The following is a 17,968-nucleotide window of genomic DNA, read 5'->3' as shown; positions in this document are numbered from 1 at the left end:
TATGATAATGAGGAATTGGTTTTAATAAACATTTTTTTGTTTTATATATAAGAGGCAGGTTAAATAGTTTTGTTTATTGGATTAGATTATAAAATTCTTTGTCTAATATATTGTTAAAAAGTTGAAGCTTTGTTTAATAGGTAGTTAGGCTACAGGTAAGTTAAAGATAAGTATTTAAACTGAAGTAATTGTGTGTTTAGGATAGAAATTGAAAATTGTTTTGAGTATGGAATTAAAAACAAGTTTAGGTAATTTCTAGTAATTAGTGATGTGGTTTAATGCAGAGTGCATTACTTTAATACAATGATAAAGATCTGGAAAATGTATTTATGTTGCAATATGATGTAATGTAACTTGCAAATGTAATATAAATGGCATTCTTTTTAAGTTTGTAGTATGAGTGGACAAATAGCTATAACAATAATAAAATTAGATTTAAAAATGCTGAAATTATAGTTTATGTAACTTTTTATATCTATGGTGTGAATTCTTTATATTTGTACATTACCATAATGATATAAGATTGTAGTTGATCAGAGAGTATCTGTCATATGTGAAAGAAACCGTAGTTTTAGTCTTATTTAGAATTGCGTGAGGTCAAATGTTAAAACTTTTATTGGCTGCTATTAATGTTAGTGTCATATATATAATCCACTTCATATATATTGGAAATTTCAGTTGAATTCTTCTGTTTGCTATTTTGAAGGTGTGAAATTCTTAGTTATATGTTAGAAGTGTATGAATAGCTAATTTTTTTACTGTTACATTTCAGGTTTTATTGTAAAAACAATGCTGTTTTTTGTAACAAATTAGTGATGTCTATTAATGTTACAGATATCAAAGCATTAGGAGAACCATTACATCTCGCATACATGATGCTTCTTCCTCTGGTTCATCATTGTCATATGCTGCCTCGGTGCCTTCCTCAAACAGCATTAGCAATAGACAAGCTCAGCTACTTAATTCACCACCTTTGCGCTTCCTTTCTAGATCTGATTTCTTTAGTGTTTTACACATGAATGACGTGAGTAGAACACCAGTTGTGTGTTAGTATTTAGTGTTTATAAAGTTGTTGATATAAGGAGGTACAGTATATTTGAGTTGTTTAGTTCTATCAGTCGTAGCTACTCATATGGCTGTCAAATGATTAATGATTATCACTGCATTTAATGCTGTCAAAATTGTAAAATCGTAAAACCTTGAACCTTCAACCTAGTTGAAGGCATTTGGGCAAGCAAACTAGTGACAGAATTTGACTGAGAAAATAAGTTTTGTTAGAGCTTTGCCTTGACTATGTAAAATAATACAGTTGAAAATGTTTTGAAATCAAAAATTATTCATACCTGTGTTTTTAATTGCATAAAACCTTTTTAAAAAAATAACATTAATGTAATAGTTTCTAGATTATAATTAAATAAATGTGTAGAATGAGTATATAGTAAGGTGATACATGCAGGTTTTCACAATTCAAATTATTGCTACCATTTAAATGAGAATACATTAAGTATTGTAGTTGAAAAAAAGATCTTGGTGTTATGATTGAAAAATTACTTAAATCGTCTAAACAGTGTATTGTAACTAGTAACACAGTTAATAGGCTTTTGGGTAGAATCTGTAGAAATATTGAATACAAGATAAAATATTACTGTTTTACTGTCTACATCACTTGTAAGACCTCATTTAGAGCACTGTGTATAGCTTTGAGCTCCCTTCTTCAAGAAGGATATTGAATTGTTAGAGAAGGTTCAGAAAAGAACCACTGGGATGGTTTGATTTTCCTATGAGGAGATACTAAAATTTCTAAACTTGTTTTCTCTGGAGAAGTGTCAAAGGAGATATGATTGAACTACTTAAAATTACTACAGGTATTGATAATATAAATTCATCAAACTTTTTTGTGATTAGCAATGAAAACAAGAGAACAGGAGTTGCAAACTTAATTTTTGGCAACATAAGAGCAGTCTGCAGTTTAGACAGTTTTACTTTTCAAACAAGGTGGTTGGCATTTGGAATGAGCTGCTTTCTGGGATGGTGGTGACAGAAAATTTAAGTTAGTTCAAGAACAGAATGGATGGATACATAAGTACTAAGGAATAGTTATAGTTTGGAGCTTGAAGAGACATTCTTGACAGGCTGATTAGATCCTTTTTGTCTCTTTTAAAATTCATGAAACATCATTTTAAGTGCAAAAGACAGAATTAAAATGTTACCTAAATTAACATCACATAATAAGAATTCACATGTTTTGCTCATAAGATATCTAGTAAAAGTTATTTATTTTGAATTTCTGAAATTCCCATTTTTTTCACTTTGAAAAGTTATCTCCTATGATTCTTTATCATTTTTTCATGAAATTGGAATATTTTTCACTGCTTTTTTTTGGACTTTTTTTTAAGTGGGTACTGATATATAATGTGTCAGATATTTATGTTGATTATTACTGCAGGAAGCCCTAGCTGCTTACAACAGTAGTTCCTCCTTGAAACACATGATCACCAAGATTAGAAGAGATCCTTCCACATTTGAGAGGTAAGATACTGTGAAATCAGAAGCTGTTCTAACTTAAAAGCTTTAATTAATATGAAATACTTTTTTATACTAATGCTTTTCTTTTGAAATAATAAATAATCTTATATGACAACATTTGATCAACTTTTGGAAATAATTTTTAACTATAATGGAACAACAACACATTAAAACTTTTGTTGATATATAGTGTCATTTGTGATTGAAGTAGGAGTTATTTGTGCAAGTGTGAAAATATTTTTGAATACTGCTTTCATTGATATTGATAATAGTTTAATGTTGGTTTGAAGCAAAAAACTGATTGATTACCATTTTGTTGTTATTGATTTAAGCATGAAAATAATATTTGTGTCAGGTACCAACACAATCGAGATTTAGTAAGTTTGCTGAACAAATTTGCTGACTTAGAGAGAGATCTTCCTCGAGGATGGGAGTCAAAACATGATCGAAGTGGGAAGGTACAAAGTTTTTTTATTTATTGATTTAATAAAAATAAGTTAAACTTTGGTTTGTCATTTTCTTTTTTTGATTTAGGACAATTTTAAAAAATGTCATTCTTGTTGTTTTCCTTTTGTTTGCAAATAGTAATGTGTATAAATATATAAGGTATTATAGCTGAAATATGACTATTTTACAAACTAGTAGTCCACTAAAATACAGTTAAGACAGGTCAATTTGTAAGGGCCTGTTTTACATTCTTGGATATGGTGACATGAGTGCATGTGCACAGCATTGCAATGTCTGTAATGCTAATCAGGAATTGTTGAAAAGTCAATACAATAAAAATGTGTGTGTGTATATAGAGATATGTATACTGTTATGAGATTTAAATTTAGACTAAACAATTCTGTTTTTGTGTTATAATTTGTAGTCATTACAGAACAAAAATAGCACAATTTATGTTTATTTCCTAATATTTTATTGCGGTTACAGGTTCTTCAAATCACACCAACCCATACAGAAATACAGTAGTGAAAATAACAGACAAAATATAACTTTTGATACTTATCTGGCAGTTATGAAGATTTGAGAGTTTAAATTTTTCTTATACATAATAGTATTTTTAATCTTAAAATGACTTTGCGTGTTGGATAGTCAACATTCGAAAAGAAAAAAAGGCACAAGAAAAACGTTATTTAAGAAGTCATAAAGCTCAATAAAAAAAAATTGATATTTTGTATATGAAAGCTATTTAATGTTTACTGATAGTATGCAAATTTTTTGAAGATATACTTACTAATTTAAAAGTTAAAGCATGAAAACTATAACAAACACGAAATAGTTGAGTTCAGTCCCTGAGATTAAGTTCGTGCTGATGGGAGTTAAAATGAGATTGATTCTTTGTGGGCTTACTTAAATATTTCATAAAGGCCACCATTCCATATTTCAAGAATGCTACCCATTGCTCAACTGCATAGGAACTCTAACACTTGACTTCAATAAGCTTCTTAAAAGTGGAGAATTTTACATCATCTGGACCTGGAATCAAATCTTTAGATGTATTTATGAACCTATGTATCTCGTTGAAGCTGAAGATAACTTCTAATTTTTCCATGTGATCCTGTGTTGTCTTTGTAAACATGGTAGTGAATCAGATTTGTGTTAATACTGTCAGTGAGTTATAAAGATGTTTTATAGTTTAGTTTCTTAAGAGAATATGATGTCAAGGGAATCTTTACTTTCCTGATATTGCAATAACCTTTAAGAATATGAGACTGGAACATTATGGTGCATTTTCTCAGCATATATCATTTACCAGTTCAATGCAGAAACATTAGAATTTGTATTCTTTTCTTGCTGGTCATTCAAGGTCTCACACTGAGCACATGAACTCTGTTCCTGCAAACACTTGTTTGGGCACTATTTTTAATGCTCCTAGATCTGTCCACCTTAACATAGTAAGCAGGTGACAGTGGGTCACTGGGGAATAGCAGTACCTTCTCACAATCAAATAGATTCCTTGGTGCAAAACCTTACACCAGTCAATCCTTTCTAGTGTTCCCTCTAGGCTGCGTGGCTGCACAACAACCAATCAAGTGACATGCACTTCGTTATTCCAGTTATGTACATCCTCTGTAATGGTGAAGAGTCTCAATGATGAAGGTCTTAACAGCCCTGGCAGTTGATATGCCAATAACTCAACCAACCAGTAAGTAGCATTGCAACACTAATGATCCAATAGGGTCAATGGTCGAAAAATATCCCCCACATCCACCCAAAAAGAAAATGGTGGTACACACCTCCACATGAAAAAAAATTCATTCTGCACATTAATTGAAACAGTTAAAGAAAACATTGGTCCTGTCTCTAATTAGTAACTAGGCATCATGTTTCCATCACGTAGTTTAGTGAAGTTTATTCTTTGCTTGGTGATTTGTCAATCTACCCTGTTTGTGTGGCACAATCTGTTACCACTTAAATTGAAGTTTTATTGATCATTGATCTAATATTTCGAGCATCAACTCACCCTCATGTTGTACACAAGTGGCCTCCAGGCAGTTTAGCATTAGGACTGATTTTTACCTGTAGATTAATCTTTATCTTGGTTTTGATGCTATCCACAATTACTAAAGCTAATCTATAAAAAGTTAACATTAGATATGTAATTAATAAAGTGGCAGTTCTGTACTTCTGCTTACAGTACAATTAAACTGAATGTTAAATCTGTAACTAATACTTAATAACAGTATAATACTAAATATTTTCTTAATTTTTACTTATATTTTACAAAATTTATATTTATTAAAGTTTGCGTATTGTTTCTTACGTTGCTGCCATTAATAATGTATTTCTAAAGGCACTGGACAGTGATTTCATGAACATCTATTGTCATTCATGTTATAGTGGCATATGAAATACAAATAAAATAAATTTTAATTTGTTTATTTAAATAATCAAACTGTGTTGGGGTTAAATACCCATTACAACTAAACTTACTGATTAAAGCTCCCTCACACAAACCAATCTCAATTAATGACAGAGTTTTCTTAATGTCTTTCCCAAATCAAATCAAAGTGGCCTCTGATGCATAGAAATAAATCTCCTTTCTGCAGTTCCACAGTTAATCAAATACACTACCTGGTTAGTCTCTGTTAAAACCAGTAGGTATTATCCATGCCTTCTAAGTATAAAGTTCAAATTCTGGTCCCCCTCTCACATCAGAAACAGTTCTCATCTGGAATCCCCTTAAGGTGGTATCAGATTAGCACCCATAATAATAATAATAATAATAATAAAGGAAAATGGGCATAACAGAAATTGTCATTAGTTTGTAATAATTAAAGAAAAAAGATTTTCTCTTGCTTATAATCATGACAAATTTTGAATTGTATTCACAACCATACCATAAATATAAATTTACAGTTTTGATATGATATTGTACGTTCTGAGTCAACTCATGGGGAAACTTGTATAGCCTAAGACATGCCAATCTAAAATGCTGCTAAGAGTGTCTGCTTGTGTTTTACAGCAATTTTTCATTGATCATACAACAAGGAGTACCACTTTCATAGATCCTCGTTTGCCAGTAGAAGTGCCCTACATAAATCCTCACCGGTTAGCTGTACCTCTGAATCGGAGAAGAAGTCGAAGTGCTGGTGAAGAAGAGATTCGACTTGAAGGTGTTGCAAGGGTTAGTAGCTTTTCATCTTGTATGTGAGAATGTACATGTGTACTTTGTATTAAAAACCAACATCAATTGTTTTCCACTAAAATGGAAAAAGTATAGAAGAACATATATTTTCATGTCCAGAGAAAGTGTTTCCAGTATTTTGTATTTTATTTTATTTTTGTGATCATATTTATAAAAAATGTTGCATTTGAATCTCAAACCGTACTATTTTATATTGAACTATTGCAAGTATCAGGTGAAATGCATGCAGGAAAAATTGTAGTTAATAATCAATTACCATTTTACTGGTCATAAAGACTTAAGAGGGTAGAAATGTGTACTAAAATAAAATAAATAATTGTTCATTCCTTTACTTACATCAAGATAAAAGATAAAGGTGAATACCAGACATAGATAAACAGCATATGTAAAATAAGTTTGTTTTAAAAATTATGAAGCTGGAATTTTCATTAAAAAGTTGAAATGCTGCTCTTGTAAGCTCTACAACTGATCTAAGTATTAAGTGAATGTAAACTGTTTGTGAACAAAGTGGTGAAAAAATGAAGATTTTGATAAGATGAAACTGATTTTGAAGTTATTGATAACAATATAATCTGTGATGATGAGAAAACCCACTTGTAGAGAAAATTATATATTTAAAAATGGCTGGTATCGGTAGAGAAAACCCTCTACTTGTTCGCTCCTCTACTAGGGCTTTCTCTATCCATACCAGCTGTTTTTAAATATATAATAGTAACAATATTGTTCAGTATTGTATCAATATAGGATGTCCTGGTATTGTTGGGGTGAGGATAATTTAAGCATGTGCTATAAAGGTAAACCTTTAGGAGTATTACTGAGTAATACAACATTTATGAAGAGTATTACAACAGTCGTACATCAAATGATGTAGATAATGGGTAGTGCATCATTTTTTTGTTTTACAAGTTTCATACACCATTAAAATATGAAATATTGCATCAGAATGCTAGCTAGTACAGTATTTGATCAAGTAGAAGAATGTTATGGAAGACTTAAGCATTGAAACATCAATAAGGTTGTAAGAGATTTAAGACAAAGTATAGAATTACAAGTCTAAATACAAATTGATTAGAAGAGTGTTAAAAATGAGAGCTATATGTTGATAATGTTTAAAAGTGCAGTAGAAATATTCATTTTTAACCAATTTCATTTTATTGTTTTTGTTGAATTTCAATTAGTCACATGAATATTGAAGATTTTCTTTTATTTTTTATTTCTTCTTTCTGAACTTTAATCGTGAATATCAACAAAAGCATAATTTATCTGATGGCAAGACGTTTTGGCATTTGCAGCTCTGATGTAGTCTTAGCTAGGTTTTTTAACTGGCATCTTTTGTTCAATAGCAGAACAATTATTACGATATAGTAGAGTAAAAAAAATACCCAATAATATTTTAATCTCTCTTAAAGTACTGCAGTTATCATTTGAAAGTGGTGCTTTAGCCTAAAGTTTTTTTCCTTTTGGTAACAAATACATCAAATTCACATTATTTTATATAGTTCATATTCTGCTTTACCTAAATTAAAATCACTTGTAAACTATATGTTTGAAAAACTGAGAATTCCAAATTTATTTTTGAAGTATAGGAGAAAATCTGTTACATTATTTGTCGACTTGACAAGAACTCTAACTTATGGACTGAAAACTTTATTTTGATGTTGACCAGCAACAAATTGTTGATCAGAGTTACATTAGGAGAGAAGTAGCAGAATTTACTGTTAATTTCTGGACCATGGTTTCTGAATTTGAATCTTAAAGTAAAATTTTATTGTTCTCTCAATTTTCATTTGCATTATGCATGTATATTTCCACAGTTGCATTAGACAGAAATGGTTGTGACAAATATAGAAAAATGAAGTATCCTTTATTAGATCAAACGTTACCTTGTTTCAGAATCATAACACTTGAATATTTGCAGGGCTATCATTTGAATATAAACAAAGGTTCATATGCATCTGATATTACTAAAATCTCACTCAGTTGTTGACATCCAGAAATGAGTATTGGTTTTGACATGCATAAAAACTGTATTGTTTTTTATAGCAGTATAGATTCTTTATATGAGTTAACTTTTACAGTTACAATAAAACTCATTCAGAAGAAAGTAATAGCAAAGGAGAGAAATATTTATATCTTTATTAAGCATCTTTTGAAAGATGAGACAAAAAAAATGTTACTTTTGTGTTAATATCACATTTCTTTCTGCAAATACAACATTCTAAACAATAAAAACTTTTTAGCTTTAAAAATGTGTTTTTCAGTTGCACAATTAATTATTACTTTTTTTTATCCCAAAGGGCACTGCCTCTGGACCAATTCCTCCTCCTCGACCCCATATCACCACGTCCTGTACAGTTCCACATATTGTGTCTCAAGTGCCTACTGCTTATAATGACAAAGTTGTGGCCTTTCTTCGTCAACCAAACATTATTGACATTCTCAAGGAACGACACCCAGCTATTGCCACTAATCAAGTTCTCAGGGATAAAGTAAATGGCATAAGAGTTGAAGGAACCAGTGCTCTGGACAGACTTAGTCATGATATAGATCTTACCATACTTCTCAGGTACATAGACAAGTTTCTTTTTCTTCTGGAACCAGCTATATATATTCACACATAATGTGTATAACGAAAGTATGGGTATATATATATTTTGAGTTTTGTCTAAATATAAGTTGAAAGCATTGGCCCTAATTTTAAACATTTGTAGTGGTAATTCAGTTATGGTACACATGTTGTTGCATGCCCAAAACATCCATACCTGGATTGCCGATATATCTGAAGAAAATAGTTAGTTTGTAAGCTACTATTCTTTTCACCTAAGGTAAGTTAAAAAATTCATATATTTCTTGAATTTATGATGAGTAGGTGCATTCATTAATGTTTTAGTTTGTTTAGAAATTCATTTTATAGTAATGATTATTTCATGAACTTACCAGTTAACATCCCTAATATTAAGCTTTTAATATATCAAAGCTGGTATGATACTCATGCTTTGGCTTCATTATACATTGTTTTTTGAATAGTTTTAGTAGTTTGAAGAGACCTTCAGATTTGTTATATTTGTGCCCCAGAACATTCCATTGTTAGATACAACATTCAGTCAGCATTAGACCATTTAAAGAAACTAATATACTTCAGATTTAGTCTTTTGATTACCATAAATTGAATGACATACTTAAGTCTCATATTTTACTGTAGATAGTCCATTTTAGTCTTTTACACATAATGAAGAAAGACATCTTGTAAAGATTGCTGCTATTATTATTTCTTGTATACAGTTATTGTATAAAAACACTACCTACTTTCTCAAGACAGATATTACTATTTGTACCAAGCTTTATGTTCCCACATTAAACTCATTCTTTTCAGTACCTTATCAAAAGCTAGCACTAATTTCTAAGTATGTTTATGCTGTTTCATTCACACAATCAAAACGTGTGTTCACATGGTTTACTTTCACACTTGCACTGTTATGTAATTTGATATTTGTTTCACAAAACATTAGTCATAATTTTTAGAAATAGTACATTGGATATTGTGTAAAAAGTAAATCAATCATTTTAAGATTGATATTCATCTAGTAAATCTTTACATTATGTTTAAAGAATGCTGAATAAGCTTAGAACACAGAAGCATTCATCAGTCTTAAAATATTGATTGTTTATTCATCCATCAGTCACAACTGTGGTCTTTTAATAATGTTGGAAAAACAAACGTAGATTGAAGAAGTTTTGACAGAAATGAATAAACACCATACAACTCGAGCATCTTTGAAAGATTGACCTTTCTCTTTAAGGGGCAAACTGTTCTTTTGTCAGTCCTAAAAATAGTCTGTTTACACTTGTTTTCAGGGAGTATCATCAAAATCAGTGATTATAACATATTTAACTTGTATGTCACATTTTGTAATTCCAGAGATGCATTAATGCTAAAAATTACTTAAACTATCACAACAGCACACTTTACCTCTAAGTCAAACATTCGATAAGACCTACATAATTCTGTTTGCAGTGTTCTTCTAGCTGGTTATATTACTTTTCTCAAGTGAAACATGATATAGCTATCTGTTAATTCAAAAATATTCATGTAAGTTAGATCTACTCATTTGTAATTCATGATGTAAGTAAAATGGTTTACTGACTATGTATATTTTGTTCTTTTTATGTGTTATTACACAAATGACTACAAAGTGTTTTCATTAGTTTCTCCATGGTATCTCTAACTTTAAGACAGATGCAGGAATTTACATTCCTGATACATAATACTCTGGTATAGGTCACTTTCAACAGGTAGAATGTTCTTTTAGGTTCATTGCTTACAAGTATTTATTGTTTACTCAGTAGTCTTGCTGAGGGCCAGTACTGTTACTTTTACTTTTTTGACAAACTTAGTTCACTTTTAACGTCATTAAATACAGTGCAGTTTTGGAAGCTCAATGACATTTGAAAATTGTTCATGCTCCATCTTGCATTATTATTGAGTTAAACTACAAAAAAAAAAAATTGTATACATTTTTAAAAATCCAAAATCTGTTTCCAAGATGCCATCTTAGCATCAGCAGCAAGAAGTTTGACCATAATTTTGCCGTAGTCATGACATTTCCTTGACCAGTTAAAATATACTATAAACAATAAAATATAGTAAAGTACTAAGGATATCAAATTAACAACTTTTGTGGTTTACCTTGAGCAACTTAATAAAGATAATTGCTTTATTCTTAACAGTTTGAGATTTTCAATTAGTGATCAATGGAACCAAATAACACAGTACAGCTTATATCTTAACGTTAATATAAGAGTTCTGCTGTATCGTACTTCAGTGTGTAATCATTATGGGATTTTTACAGGTTATATATCCTGCATAATGTTTAGATGAACAAGTGTTCTGCTGTACCATATTTCAATGTATAATAATTATGGGATTTTTACGGGTAGTATATCCTGCATAATGTTTAGATGAACAAGTGTTCTCCTGCAGCATATTTCACTGTATAATATATATCCCTGCATAATGTTTAGATGAACAAGTGTTCTGCTGTAGCATATTTCAGTGTGTAACCATTTAAGAGCAGTCAGTTTATAGCTGCTAGTTATATTAAAGTGTATACATATGATCAATCTGTATTGACTGAAAACTAGTAAAAATTAATCCAGTTTCTTTTTGTGTCCAGGTTAGACACAGTGAAATTACGTAACAGTAAATTATAACATATATTTATTGACGAGCTATCTTAGAAACATGAAACAATGATATTTAAGTATATTGCTAAATATTTAAACTTTAACTTTCAATATCTCGTAAATCTTTGTCATGATTGAAGGTCAAGTAAAAATAATTTATAAACAAAACAATGATTTCAGTTGATTTTGTGACTGTTATCATAAAGAGATGATCACTTATTGTCAAAGATCATTCAAATATTGATAATGAGAATATATCAACAAAAGTTTATATATTATTTACTTTACAGTCTATTTGAACAAGAGATAATGTCCTACGTTCCAGCCCAAAGCAGCGATAATGCATCAGCCAGTACTAGTGGAACACATCGGTCACCACGTGAATCTCCCCAACAATCTCCACAGGCATCACCAGGTAAGAAACCATTATTTTTCATGAGAAACATATCGGGTTCCTTATCAAAATGTCGAAGGGATGATATAAATATATGATAATGAATTAAAGCATATTGAAAAGTAACAAATATAAGTTGGTCTAATTATGCATTTTTAAGAGGTACGTCATTTAACTACTTGATGTGAAACCGATGTAACTAGCATGTTATGTACAGTTTTACTGCTTATCTACAGTTTTATCTACAGTTGTCACTGTTTAGTTTCTTCAAGAGATTATCTTCTTATTGGTTTCTTTGAGATTTTTAATAATAAGTTACATCTACACATACTGTTCATGGGTTGTATAATGTGTGTACTTACCATTATTGTGTAAAATGCTTGTACATTTGCATGTCATAAGACCCAGCAACTGTTACCCATGAAACTCTGCGTTGGACATACTTCTGTTGTTGATGAAATATCAAACTTTGTAATAATTATTTTTTATTAAAAAGTGTTTATATGAATAAATAGTATAAAAAAACAATTCATTGAATTTTTATGATGTATTTTTAGTCTGATTGTGTTTAAAGTCATAAGTTATTCTGTTTTGTCAATTGAACTGAATTAAAGAAATCAAAAGTTTCCAAAAAATGCTTGAATATATTATAAGTTATGTGTATGTCTTATTATCTCTGAACTTTATTTGAATAATTTGTGGCATGAGTGTTTGTACACAAGAAGTTACTGTATGAAATTCATCCATTAAGGTGTTATTAAGCAACAGAGTTCAATTTTGCTGTGTGGTTTTTGCTAGTTATGTTAGATTATAGCAATTTAAAACCACAGTTGTTTGTTCTTATTTCTAAATGGTCCATTCTTGCATTAAGTTATTTAATTTTGAAATTTGAATTTCTGAGAGCAAATATACTACCCATTTAAATTTCAAATTTTGTTATATATTGTGATTTTCAGTAGTTGAAATAGGTATAAAAGTGTCAAGTGTATAATTACTAATGTATGGATCGTGTTGGTTCTTAAAGGCAGTTATAAAATATTTATTTGATAAATTGGTTGTGAGCAGTGGCATATTTAGATAGGGAAAAAAGGGGACTCAGCCCCAAGGCCCATGATCTTAATGGGGTCCACTGATAACTTTATTCTATGTAAAATTACATGGGATGCAGGGCCCCCAAAAATTATTAACCATCTAGGCTCACATAACCTTAAATTTGCTGCTGGTTGTGAGTTCATGAATTTTGTTGGTTGTAGGCTCCACAGTGATATGAGTTATACAGATAAATATAAACAAAATTACTATTGTAGCAAGTAATTCCACTAATTGTTTGAGTGCTTCTGTAAATTGTACCTAGAAAATAAATTATATATACCATTCCCTTTTCATGTAGTCATTTCATTAAACTGAATGTAATAAAAGGCACAACATGAAAGTAATGAATATGTAATATGTAAATGGTGTAATAACAAATTGTGCATTCATATTGATTTAGGTTTACAAAGAGCAAATGTAAGAGCTCCAGCTCCATATAGGAGAGACTTTGAAGCCAAGCTTAGAAATTTCTATCGCAAGCTGGAATCCAAAGGATTTGGTCAAGGTCCTAGTAAGCTGAAGTAAGTGCATTTGTCATATGCTTATCATGTTTTGTAGACTTTAACTGCATTCATAGTTAATGTGTGTTTAGCTTCTAAACAAAGGTGGTGTGGTTGTTTTAAGAAATGTATGTATTCATTGTTATTAGTGATTCTCTCTTTGGAAATAAGTTTACAATTTTAAGTGAATTACTCAGATATTCTATTTTTGGACTGTTGGATATTAGTAATAACTAAAGATAAAATTCTGAAGTACAATGAAAAAATAAAGGACTCATCATTTTCAGAAACCACCAGTAATTATGCATACTTTGTTTTACTTTCATGCATAACTTGCCAAAAAAGATAAGAATTTGTAATATATTGGAGGAAATTGTATTCTTTATCTTGAAGATGCACAAGTTTTTCAGTACAGTGTTTCATGTGGAACAAAAACAGGGTGGGTCATAGTGATCACACTTTATTTTCAATTACTGCTGACTCAAGTCAACATTTTTCTAACTATGGTTAAAATATTTACCACAAATTTAAGTTCGGGTATGATGTAAAAGTCCTTTGGGGAAGAAATTCACTGTGTAGCTCACTGAATGAAAATATAAACATACTTAAATACATATAGGTAACAGTTAAAAATTGTTCCTTTGAAGAATATCAGTTGAATAAAAGACTTAAATTTATTCATCATAACTAATTCATAGTCATGCTGTTGGTTTTGTGATATGAATTTTATTCTATGAGAAAAGCACTTCAAAAGATAAATAATTCATAGAAATTTTAAAACTGATCAAATGAAAATCATACTGAGAAAAGTCCCCTGCTGATACAACACCAAAATCAAGGGTTTGATTCCCCCTTAGTGGACTCAGCAAATAGCCTTATGTGGCTTTGCTATAAGACACACACATACTAAAAAAAATAAATATATTTTTATATATGCTTTACAATTAGATTAACATATCCTTAATTTCAAATACTAAACTTATAATTTGAAATGTAATACCAGTGCTCTGAAGTAATTGTGGACCTTTGTTAAACTACTAATGTCAGTGCTATAAACTCTGACCCCCATATGTTGGATATTTGTGCTGTAATTATCCTGAGATTTTTCTATCTCTTACAAAGGAGATTTTCCAGACAGCACTTACTTTACATATTTGCTTTATTTTGTTTAACCAAGTGACCACAGGTCTGTGTTGGAGAAGAAATATTGTCAGCAGTTCTGAATTTTGTGTGTGAACTGGTCCTTAAGATATGCCTGTGAAGTACTCATGTCACAGTTAGACTCAGACTCTGGCAGGTCACAGTGTGACATGATGTTCATGTTAATAATATAGATATGTTTATGAATCATTAAGTCTGCACTAAAACCTCCAAAATGCATACACATTTTTTATTCAATATCCCCATATATTATATCTGGTATTTTCTCTTGTGTACTATAAACTTTATTTAATCACCAGTATAAGGTAACAATAAGTGTTTGATAAACCTGATACACAGCCCACAGTGACATCTATACTTTAACCCTCACTGACACGCATAGTATTAATGTAGTTATTTACTGTGTGAAGTTCTGTTATTAGATAAACTATTTTTTTCTCATCTGCTTAGCTTTTTTGCTGAATTTCCAATTAACTGATTTCATAAATATAATGGCTTATAAAATATATGAAATTAAATGAAACATTTTGCTAGTTGTAACAGCACCTTGAATTAACATGAGAAATAATTTTGTACATAGAACCCAAAATATTTTAATTTTTTTAACCTGTAAAACTGTCACAGCTACTACATTGATATAGGAATTTCCTTTTTACATTGGACCTAGAAAATTATCTTTGTAGTAATAGCCATAAATATATTCTGTGGCTGTTGATAGAGAAAACTAGCTCTAACACCTACTTAGCAAATAGAAATTTGTCATTTATTAATATTTACTAAATTTCTAACTTAAGAGAGCGTCTTTCTTACTGTAATGTGTTTGGACCTGGTATGATGGTTGGGAATACAGTTTAAAGAATTTAATTTTGGTTAACACTTTCCACATATTCATATTCATTAGTATTTATTGTAAATATCTTTGCATCTTTCATTTATTAATACAGGTTAAACATACGTAGAGATAATTTACTAGAAGATGCCTTCACCAAGATCATGGCTGCCTCCAAGAAAGATCTTCAGAAATCTCGTTTATACATCAGTTTCTCAGGAGAGGAAGGGTAAGTTGATGCTAAACCTTTTTATTATTTTAATTATCTTCATTTTAGCAGCTTCAGTTTTTTTTATGTTGAAGTTTTATGAAATATTAGTGTTGGAAGATGATGTATTTCATTTATTTTCTTTAATTGTGATCTAATAATTCTCTTCCCCCATAGTCTAGCATATTAATAACTGAAAGAGATACAGGATTTAATTACATTTCTTTGATAATGAATAAAAATTAGAGCATTTTTATCAATATTAGTACAGAGGTTGAGTATGTAATATTATAACAATTTTGGAATCTCACCTTGTTGTCATGTTCTATCTAATGACTATGTATTTGACAATAGCTTGCAGTAAAGGTTCCATTGCAAAAGGCTCTGTAAGGCTGTCATGTTCAAAGTATACCACACTTTCCTGTTTGCTTTTTATAATCCTTCTAATGTATAAGAACACCAGTGTCTCGGCAATCATTTCAACAGTTCAGTTGTTGTGTCCTGTGACTTTACCAGTAGGTTTTTGTATGGAATAAAATATATAGGCATTTCATTTTTCAGCTGCTTGAGATATAAAATGGTTGAATAAGTATGCCAGGGAAGCAACATTTGTACATGTAACTTGTGTCATCTTTCCAAGTAAAGATACTTGATTATGTCCCAAACTGTTGCCTGGAATATGTGAATTCTTATCTATAAGATGCCAATCTTTTGATCATCGTGACTTATGTAAAACTTATTTTAGGTCTCTTTCTGGTTAATTATGGTTCATTAAATTGATCTATTTAGTATAAGGAATATCCTTTTTAAAATATCTGGATATTTTAAATTTCTGATAGGAACATATTTTGATCCAAATGAATGAGTATTTTGCTTCAGAAAGGTTTGTTACATACCTTTCCCAAAAGGTGGTCAGTTTTTAGCAGCATCATATTGCCTAGAAATGCTAAACAATGTCAAAATATAATTCTGATAATTACTGTTTCTTTACAATAGCTATTGTTGTTAGTTTTCTTGTTGATTTTCATGTTTAAAACCATTTTAATATAAATACTCAATCATACTTTATTTTCACAAAGGCAGAGCTATACAATACAGTTTTGGAATTTTCCTCATTAAAACAGCAACTTCGTCCTTTCAGGTTAGATTATGGAGGACCATCCAGAGAGTTTTTCTTTCTGCTCTCCAGGGAACTCTTCAATCCCTACTATGGATTGTTTGAGTATTCTGCAAATGATACCTATACAGTACAAGTGAGCCCCATGTCTGCCTTTGTGGATAACCAACATGAGTGGTTCCGGTTCAGTGGCCGGGTTTTAGGCCTTACTCTGGTTCACCAGTACCTTTTGGATGCCTTTTTCACCCGGCCATTCTATAAGGCTCTGCTTCGTTTGTAAGTATTTATCTTTATAATTAAGATAAAACTTTAAAGTGTTAAGTTAGCATTAAGTTTAGTAAATTATTAATTTGAATGTAGACATATTTACAGTCAAGTAAAGTTACACTTTGTTAACCCTACATACTTAAAAGTTTTACTTTATATAAAAACAACCTAGTTGAATAATGAAGTACTGTATAAATAGATCTAGAGAGTTTCAACACGAGTGAAATATTGAGTCTTACATTTACTTGTTTATATTCCTAAACGTGTGTAGACTTTTATGGGGAAAACGAATTGTATATATGTGTATTATGGAAACATAGTGACATTTACATTTTACGTTGTGTTTATAAAACATTATCTTAGAAAACAAAATTTTGCATTTAGAAGTATGTCTGAAATCCTTTAAATGTGCTCAAAGATTTATTGCAATTATTGTGATATTTTATTTGCAGCTTTTAGCATTTATGACAGTTGTGTTTAAAGTTAAGTCACTGACTTGCTCTAAAGTTTATGAAATCACTATTCACAAAATGTAATCTTTTAATATTACTAAAGAAAAATTTTTATACAAACATCTGCAAAATTACAAAAAAAATTTAGATTTCTTGTAACTTAAGTTAAAAATTTGTATAATATGAAATATTGCACAAAATGTATTTTAAGTATTATTTTGATCAAAAATTTATATATATACACTAAAGAATAAACTGTTTTATTGAATTTTGGATGTAATAGTGCAACAGTTATCTAACTATAATTGTTAGCTGATATTTATAATTTTAGACAATCTAAAATATTAATTGAGGATTAATTAATAATGATATAATCATTTTTAAGAATTACTGTTAACAGAATAAAAATCTCATCCAGTTGAAATAATAGGAAAGATGTTGTTCCAAAGATTACCAAATAACAATGTAATTATTGTACAAGATGAACTGTGTTTCAGAGTTAAGGAATGCATAGAAAACTTGCATGGCATTCTGACCTCAAAGAGGATGTGTAATTTAGTAAGAAAACATTAATGATCATATTTTG

At 30.1% G+C, this 17,968-nt stretch overlaps 1 protein-coding gene across 5 annotated transcripts in view; it reads left to right on the top strand.

Moving 5' to 3' along the window:
• LOC143252746 (E3 ubiquitin-protein ligase HECW2-like) overlaps positions 1-17,968 on the top strand; it is a 118,202-nt gene that overhangs the window by 81,872 nt on the left and 18,362 nt on the right. For all 5 annotated transcript variants that reach the window (XM_076505362.1, XM_076505363.1, XM_076505364.1 and 2 more), the window contains 9 exons: positions 835-1,024; positions 2,447-2,529; positions 2,882-2,984; positions 5,996-6,157; positions 8,476-8,744; positions 11,653-11,777; positions 13,249-13,369; positions 15,454-15,567; positions 16,688-16,939. In XM_076505362.1, coding sequence (XP_076361477.1) covers positions 835-1,024; positions 2,447-2,529; positions 2,882-2,984; positions 5,996-6,157; positions 8,476-8,744; positions 11,653-11,777; positions 13,249-13,369; positions 15,454-15,567; positions 16,688-16,939 — 1,419 coding nt within the window. The remainder of the gene's footprint in view (positions 1-834; positions 1,025-2,446; positions 2,530-2,881; positions 2,985-5,995; positions 6,158-8,475; positions 8,745-11,652; positions 11,778-13,248; positions 13,370-15,453; positions 15,568-16,687; positions 16,940-17,968) is intronic.

The sequence above is a fragment of the Tachypleus tridentatus genome, chromosome 6 (assembly GCF_004210375.1).
Source record: "Tachypleus tridentatus isolate NWPU-2018 chromosome 6, ASM421037v1, whole genome shotgun sequence".
Lineage (NCBI taxonomy): Eukaryota > Metazoa > Arthropoda > Merostomata > Xiphosura > Limulidae > Tachypleus > Tachypleus tridentatus.
This window is presented reverse-complemented; position numbering and strand designations above follow the sequence as displayed.